Source organism: Galeopterus variegatus, unplaced genomic scaffold (genome assembly GCF_000696425.1).
Source record: "Galeopterus variegatus unplaced genomic scaffold, G_variegatus-3.0.2 Scaffold1999, whole genome shotgun sequence".
Lineage (NCBI taxonomy): Eukaryota > Metazoa > Chordata > Mammalia > Dermoptera > Cynocephalidae > Galeopterus > Galeopterus variegatus.
In genome coordinates this window covers 200,407-208,466 of record NW_007728110.1, presented here as the reverse complement: position 1 = coordinate 208,466, position 8,060 = coordinate 200,407, and the positions used below count along the sequence as shown (strand labels likewise).

The 8,060-nt window shown below is 53.7% G+C and overlaps 1 protein-coding gene and 3 non-coding genes across 6 annotated transcripts in view; 3 read left to right on the top strand and 1 right to left on the bottom strand.

Moving 5' to 3' along the window:
- Positions 1 to 669: 669 nt before the first annotated feature.
- Positions 670 to 8,060, bottom strand: part of SNX15 (sorting nexin 15) — an 11,437-nt gene continuing 4,046 nt past the window's right edge. Inside the window, exons 2-8 of one of the 3 annotated variants that reach the window (XM_008579977.1) lie at positions 7,309 to 7,344; positions 6,971 to 7,091; positions 5,449 to 5,564; positions 5,201 to 5,348; positions 4,749 to 4,892; positions 1,424 to 1,681; positions 670 to 1,143 (exon numbers count right to left, since the gene is read on the bottom strand). In XM_008579977.1, the coding sequence (XP_008578199.1) occupies positions 1,037 to 1,143; positions 1,424 to 1,681; positions 4,749 to 4,892; positions 5,201 to 5,348; positions 5,449 to 5,564; positions 6,971 to 7,091; positions 7,309 to 7,344 (930 nt within the window). In that variant the 3' untranslated portion in view covers positions 670 to 1,036. The remainder of the gene's footprint in view (positions 1,144 to 1,423; positions 1,682 to 4,748; positions 4,893 to 5,200; positions 5,349 to 5,448; positions 5,565 to 6,970; positions 7,092 to 7,308; positions 7,345 to 8,060) is intronic. The other 2 variants (XM_008579978.1, XM_008579979.1) reach the window with 2 other exon arrangements.
- On the top strand, positions 2,706 to 2,780 carry TRNAI-GAU. Its single transcript has one exon. It is a non-coding gene; the product is annotated as a tRNA-Ile (tRNA).
- TRNAI-GAU lies at positions 6,248 to 6,321 on the top strand. The gene has a single exon. It is a non-coding gene; the product is annotated as a tRNA-Ile (tRNA).
- TRNAI-GAU lies at positions 6,381 to 6,454 on the top strand. The gene has a single exon. It is a non-coding gene; the product is annotated as a tRNA-Ile (tRNA).

Genomic DNA, 8,060 nt, shown 5'->3' with positions numbered 1-8,060 from the left:
CCCGCCTCCCCATCCTGGTCTCCGGCGCCCCGGCCAAGCGTCCGGGCTCGTTCGTGGGGCCCCGCCCGCCTCCTCCCTCTCACCGCGTCCCGTCGATCCGGCCTCCCGAGCGTTGTAGTCCAGCGACGCCACCGCTGTTCCGCGCGCTCAGGCCCTGATAACGCCCCCAACGATGCGCCGCGCTCAGCCCCGCGGCCCCCTTAACGTTCTGAGATGGCAGTCACTTCCGCCACAGATGGCTTTGGGGGAGGGGAGGGGCGGGGCAGCCTCGGGGCCACGCCCCCAGCCCCGCCGGGCTCCAGCCCGCTGCACCGACCCCGGCTTTGGGCTCCCAGCAAAACGGGTGTCCCCGCTTCGGGTTCCTCTCTGTCATTTCTTTCACCCATCGGCCTGTCATTCTCCACTGTTAGCCTGGAGGCTAAGGCGAACATTTTCGCCATTTTCTAGATCAGAGGTCAGCAAACTTTTTCTGCAAAGGGCCACGTGATAAATGTTTTGGGATTTGTGGATCGCAACGACTCAACCCTGCAGCTACTCGATCCTGCTGGTGTAGCATGAACGCAGCCATAGACAATACTAAACGAACGAGCCTGGTTGTGTTCCAACAAAATTTTATTGATAGATATTTAAATTTCATATAACTCACCTGTCACAGAATTTTTTTTTTTCCACGCCATTGAAAAAACGTAAAAACCCCTCTAGTTCATGGGCCTCACAAAAAAGGCGGTGGGGGCCAGATTTGGCTGCAGACTGTACTTGGCAGACCCCAGTTCTCGATGGGTAAACTGATAGTTTAGTGACCAGAGCTGCTGCTCACACATCAGGGGACAGAGACAGGCAGGATCAGAAGTGTGAGTCCCCATTCCAAGGTGGCAGGTGTAGTTGGGAGCTGAGAATTCAATATTTTTCTCATTCTTGGTCCAGTTACATACAGAAATAACCTCTGGGGTTCTAAGGCCAGGAGAAGGGCCAGGCCCTGGGGCAGAAGGGGGTGGCTGGCAGTGCTGCTGGAGTCCTGGGGAAGGTCTACTTCCTGTCAGGGAGGGATTTGGGACATGTGCAGGCGCAGGATCTCCTCTGCCCGCTTCAGGTACTCTGCTGCCTTCCTCTTCACACCCTCCCGGCGGGCAGCGGATGGGTCACCTGCGGGTAGAGACCGTTGCCTTCACAGCCTCAGTCTAGCCCCTTACAGTTCACAGAGCGTCATCATGTGCTTTTCCCTCTTCCCTGGGACCCAGCACCTATTCTCCCCATCTTACAAATAAAAAAAATGAAGCAATGAGAGGTTAAAAATAAAAAAGGTTACAGAGCTGGCAGTGAGGAGCAACGACTCCTAATCCTTGAATTGTGTGTTTTTCACTCCCTCTACACTGCACCATCTGGGACCCCAGGCCTGAACCTCCACCCTCCAGTCCCTACTCACTGGGCACTCCCTGAAGCAAGATGTGCACACCGTCTCGGTAGCCCTGGAGTGCAGCAGGGTAGGCGCCTGCCTTCTCGTCCTGCAGGGCCTGGGTGATGAGCTCTGTGGCCTGGCTCAGATAGGTAGGGGTGGGCCCTCCTTCCTCGTCCTCTTCTTCTTCCTGCCCTCCTGGCTCCCAGGGTTCCTGATCCAACCTTTCAGACTCTACCTCCATCGCTGCCAGCTCACCTATGTGGGTGGGGCTGGGACCTGCGCCTTCTGCAATCAGATGGGAGGACTTAGGCCAGACTGGCCCTTCCTTTCCCAGGGACCACTGCCCACCCCCAGACCTCTCTTGCCGATCAGGGAGCCAACCTGTCCCCACTGGAAAGAAGCAATGCCTGGGCAATCCAGAGGTCGCTTGTGTCTAGCAAACTAACCATGATCCACTTGATAGGTGGGATTCACGTGCTTTTGTACAAACAGACTTACCTTCCTAATTCTTTAGGTACATATTAACTTTATTATTTTTTTTATTAATTAATTAATTATTTATTTTTCTTAAAAGATGACCGGTAAGGGGATCTCAACCCTTGGCTTGGTGTTGTCAGCACCACGCTCAGCCAGTGAGCTAACCGGCCATCCCTATATAGGGATCCAAACCCGTGGCCTTGGTGTTATCAGCACCACACTCTCCCAAGTGAGCCATGGGCCGGCCCTTAACTTTAGTTTATGAGTTCTGAGTCAGTGGTCCCATTTACCTCCTGACTCCGGTTCATCTAGAGTCCCAAAAATTCCCTCCACAAAGTTTAACTGAAGGTTGCTAGACCAACTACACCAGGCCAAGGGTGGAAATGCTCCAGGCCTTGGAATAATCTTAGAATAATGGATTCAGAGGGCCTGCCCGTGGCTCACTTGGGAGAGCGTGATGCTGACAACACTAAGTCAAGGGTTAAGATCCCCTTACCGGTCATCTTTAAAAAAAAAAAAAAAAAGAATAATGGATTCAGAGAATCTCAGAGCTTTCTTGAGGTCTTGCGATTTCAGCTGAGGCCCCCAAATGTGAAGACAGTGGACGATAGGTATCCTCACGTTCCAGAGTGAAGGGCTCAGGACTGGCTAAGAGATGGTCAGACGTCTTCCCTGCAGCTCACACACGAGGAGGCTGGAGATTTGGGGGATGTGTGGTGAAAAAACCTTTAAAGGGAAGGTACAGGAGCAGGCAGCAGCATGCACCCCACTGTCTGGAGAGGGAATGGGTGGGCCTCTCTCCAATACCATCCAAGCGAGGAGTTCCAGGGCTGGCCAGTTAGCTCAGTTGGTTAGAGCGTGATGCTGATAACACCAAGGTCGAGGGTTCGGATCCCTGTACTGGCCAGCACCAAAAACAAAAAACAAAACAAACAAAAAAGGGGCCGGCCCGGTGGTGCACTGGATAGTGCGCCGCTTGGGAAGCGCAGCGGCGCTCCCGCCCGAGGGTTTGGATCCCACATACAGACCGGTTCCCAGTCACTGGCTGAGCGAGGTGCGGGCGCAGCACCGAGGGTTGCAATCCCGTTGCCGGTCTCCGGTCCGGTACGGGGGCAACACTGAGGGTTGCGATCCGTTGCCGGACACGGAAAAATTAAAGGGTGTATAGAACTCTATCAAAAAAAAAAAAGAAAGAAACAACCAAAAAAGCCAAGAAAGGGGTTCAACAAAACCCCCTGAGGAGACCAGGGGCCTCCTGCAGGAAGAAGAGAGGACACTTCCACTCCCAGCCGGGCCTGCAGCCCTCCCTGTGCTGCTCAGGGAGCAGGGGGGTTCTTAGGACTCTCAAATACTTGGGTTCAGGAGTTTGGTGCATCTGATGAGGACAGACATGAGAGCCAGCTCCTTGACTGGAGAATTCTGATGGTTGGAGGCTCTCGGGAACTGCCCACGACAGCAGGGCAGGAGGACAGGGCAGCGTCTGAGCAAACTGCACTTCCAGCCTTGGGGGACCAAGGATTTAGCAGTTTTCCTACAGGCCGAGTGAATGTCTCATGGGAGCCACATGTGAGGGGTCTTGAAAAGCTGCTGCCCACCCAGTACCCCAGGGGGCTCAGCTCAGGCAAGGGCAGAGTATGTGGATGCCTGCCTGCCACTCAGACGCCAGGTACGACATCCCCAGTGACACCGCCTCTGTCTTTCCCCTCCAATCCCCTCTTCCCCCTACCCAGGCCTGCAGGGGCAGGAGCAGGGAGGGGAGGGAGCAGAATAAGAAAAGTAAAAGGACACACCTCACACCCTTGGCATCATGGCCACTAGTCAGGCCTGAACCCAGCAGAGGGGAGGCCAAAAACTGGACAGGAGACTGATGCATTGATGGGGACTGAGCAGACCTCTTCACACCTCAGGGCAGAGCTCAACTGCCTGAAACCAACCAGAAAGCTAAGGGTCTGGGCCAGCCCGTGGCTCACTCGGGAGAGTGCGGTGCTGATAACACCAAGGCCCCGGGTTCCGATCCCATATACGGATGGCCGGTTTGCTCACTGGGTGAGCATGGTGCTGACAACACCAAGTCAACGGTTAAGATCCCCTTACCGGTCATCTTAAAAAAAAAAAAAAAAAGCTAAGGGTCTGCCCAGGAGGATGCCAAAGGGCTAAGAAGGGAAGCCAACAAAACGGGCTTAAAAACACTGTTGAGGAATCAAAAATGAAGCTGTCTCATGACTATCCCAAGTGAGATAGGCCACGTGACACCCAAACTGCAGTAACAGCATAAACTTGGAGAATTTTAGAATGAAAAACTCTAGTGTCTCAACTCTCAGAGCAAGAAGGTGCTCAGGACCCTGACCTGCACTGGGGAGCCCTTCTGCCTCAACTCCCCACGCTCCGGCAGCTGCTCCAGCCCCCAGCAGGGCTTCCCTTTGCTGCTGCTCTATGAGCCCAGACCTCACCCCCACTGACCAACAGTCCTCTCCTGCCTGTAGGATCCACAGCCAGACCCCAAGCCAGCCAGATAGTCCCACCTCAGGCTTCCAAGTGAAGGAACTCAAACCTCACAGGGCAGTGTGACCCTGCTCCTTCCAAAGCTTTCTTAGGGAGAGGACCCCATGGTGGGAAATGGCTCGTTTCCTTCCTCTGTGGTTGCTCATTGTACAGGGGTATCCAACTCACCAAGCCCTGGCACGGGGCTGTGGTACCTGGGGAAGGGGCACCTCACTGAGGCTGCCATTTGCCTGCAGGGCAGCGTTGCTGAGGGGATGCCTGTCTTGGATTTGCACAGGCATCATGAGGGCTGGTCAGTGGCTCTGCCTTCCTCCCTGCCCCTGAGACCTCTTGCCCCAGTCCCCCCATCAACTCTGCCTCCCCAGCTGCTTACCTTCCTTAGAGAAGGGGTCAAAGAGGGCAAGCTCAGCCTCAGTGAGGGGGCCTCGGGCAGGGGAACTGGATGCCTCCTCAGTGCTCTCACAGTTAAAGAGGAGATCCAGGGCCTCCTGGGCAGGGCTGGATGGTGGGTGGTCCGCTGAGAAAGAGATCATCGGAGATATTACCACTTAACTATTTCCTACCTTGCAAAATGGAATTATTCTCTCACTAAGTCCTTTCAGCAACCATGGGCATGGATAAGCCCATTATTAGAGTTTGTGCCCATTTTACAGAAACTGTATCCCAGAGAAGGAAAATGACCTGTCCAAAGTTCCTCAGCAGTAAGTGGTAGAGCTGGGACACACCCCAGGTTTTTCACTAAGATCACTGAGGAAGGCATAGGGACCCCCACCTTCCCCACTCCAGACTCTCCAGCCCTGGCTCCCTCCCCCTACCCCTGTGTACCTGGCACCTCCAGCTCCTCAAGGCCCTTCCTCTCTGCAGGGAGTGGCTGGGGCAGCCAGGGCTCATCAGGGGGCGGTGTGGGGATTAGAGGGGGTGGCAGGATGTGCAGGTCTCTGGCTACCTCAGAAAGCTGTGTCACCTCCCCACCCTGCAAGAGAGAAAGACCAGGGGGTGGTTCATGGGGTGAAGCTTGGCCAGCAGGTAAGTTTCCCAGGTGCTGGAGAGGTGGGAGGAGCAGGTGCACATACCCGGAAGAACTCCTTCAGTTGGGGGCTGTTGTTGAGTGCAGGGATGTGCACAGTGAAGCGAAGCAAGTCCTCTGCCCCCTTGCGCCGTTCCTCAATCACTGAAGCTTCGAACCGGCCTGCAGACCCCAGGACAAGGAGCAAGTAGAGTGGCAGTGACCCACAGAGGCTCTGGCCTCAAAGCCCCCTTTCCTGGTTCTGCCTGGGAGGCACTAAGCAACCCACTGCCGTCCTCCCCATTCTCCCAGCGATCATCCCTGGCTCCTCCTGGGGGGCTGGTTACAAGGAGGGATCGATCTCCCTATTCATTCACTTGCCAGATATTTACTAAGCACCTGCTATGGGCTAGGTTCAGAAGGTGAATGGGAAGGAAACAAGATCTCTGCCCTCCTGATATCATCCTAGACATGGGGAGGCAGGTAATCAACAAGAAACAAGATCATTTTAGATGGCTTTCATGTAAAGAGGAGAAAAGTAAGGCTCAGAGAGGGGAAGTGACTTGCCTGAGGTCACACAGCAAGCTACCCTTTCTACAGTTTCATTGCTCTGTTCTAGGTATTATGCAGAGTTATCTAACTCTGGCCTCGTTATCGTGGAGCCAGGGGGAGTATCCTGCTGTACTTGCCACTGTCTTGGCAAAACCTGCCAGCAGCAACCCTTCACCTTTCTGAGAAAGAACATTTCACGTGAGTCTGGAGACCCAATAACAGATCAGTACTGTCCAAAAAAGATATAATATGAGCCATGATGCAATTTCAAATTCTCTAGTAGCCACATTTTTAAAAAGAGGAAAAAGAGGGCTGGCCGGTTAGCTCAGTTGGTTAGAGTGTGGTGTTGATAACACCAAGGTCCAGGGTTCAATCCCTGTACTGGCCAGCTGCCAAAAAAAAAAAAAAGGGGGGATTTTTTTTTTTTTTTAAAGGAAAAAGAGGGCTGGCCGGTTAGCTCAGTTGGTTAGAGTGTGGTGTTGATAACACCAAGGTTCAGGGTTCAATCCCTGTACTGGCCAGCTGCCAAAAAAAAAAAAAAGATGGGAATTTCTTTTTTTTTTTTCCTTATAAAGATGACTGGTAAGGGGATCCGAACCCGTGGCCTTGGTGTTATCAGCACCACACTCTCCCAAGTTAGCCACGGGCTGGCCCTTAAAAGATGGGAATGTTGGGCCAGCCCGTGGCTCACTCGGGCGAGTGCGGTGCTGATAACACCAAGGCCACGGGTTCGGATCCTATATAGGGATGGCCGAACCAAGTCAAGGGTTAAGATCCCCTTACCGGTCATCTTTAAAAAAAAAAAAAAAAAAAAAAGATGGGATTGTTAAAGGTCCGTTATATACAGTAAAGACTAGCCTGCTCTGAACCTCAGTTTCCCCATCTGTCAAATGAGGCCACCTCTAATGGCCCGTCCAGCTCTCCAACCATATTTTTGCCCAGAGATTCAGGCCCTCTTTCCAGCCCCCACCAGCACAGCTCCCCTCTGCCCATCTCTCCCTCCACGTTTGCCCTGAGTGTCCAGACCTAACACTCACCAAACACCTGGGCGCGGGGGAACGCGGGGAACTCCTCGAGGCGGCGGAAGAGGTTGCGGTGGGTGTAGGCCAGGTCTCCGTGCAGCTTGCGGAAGTCGCTGTACCGCTTCCACACCACCACCTGTGAGGGCGTGAGACTGCAGCTGGACCAGCGCAGGTGGAAGCGGCCTTCCCCCCAACCAGTGTGGCCCCAGGCAGTGTGAGGGTTGGGGCGCAGCACCCCCTGCCCAGCGCCAGGGAGGAGGGAGGGCCAGCCTCCACACAAGTCCCCAGCTGCTCCCTTGCTGTGTCCAGATCTGGAATTGGGGAAAGGTCCCTCTTTCTCCAAGGAGCCTCACCTCTTTGACATCCTCCGGGTCCTTCTTTGAGATGAACTGAGAAAGAAAGACAAGAGCCAGGTGAGACCAGAGACTCACACCTGACACCCCATCACCTGTAATGCCCCAGGTATCTCCTAGTCCCTCAAAGGGACAATGCCCTTTGGCTATGGGCATCAAGTTGCCCTGGCTTTTTTTTTTTTTTTTAAATAAAGATGACCGGTACGGGGATCTTAACCCTTGACTTGGTGTTGTCAGCACCACACTCTCCCAAGTGAGCAATTGGCCATCCCTATATGGGATCTTAACCCGTGGCCTTGGTGTTATCAGCACCGCACTCTCCCGAGTGAGCCACGGGCCGGCCCTGTCCTGGCTTTTAAGGCTTTGAGTGTAACTTAGCAATTTTTCTACTATGCACTTCAGCTCCTTCATCTGTCAACGAGGAGGATTCCTAAAGGCCCGTCCAGACTGCTCCATCCTCAGCCCAACGTTTATCCCGGTTCCTTCAAAACACCAAGTCTCTGTGTCTCCTCAAACCAAAGAACTCCAAGGCTCTCAAAAAAAGTGAGGTTCCATCCCAGGAGCCTCCGTAAAGGAGGAAGCTTCCTTGAAGGAGGAAGGCCTGTGCTTGAACAACCCTGGACACAAAAGAAACCATCACTGGGGTTGGTGACCCCTGGAAGGACAGATTTGGGTCTGACGTGGAAAGAAGACTCAGTTTTCATTATGTTCATGATAATAAAATGTCCTACATTTTGGAGTACTTGAGAGTT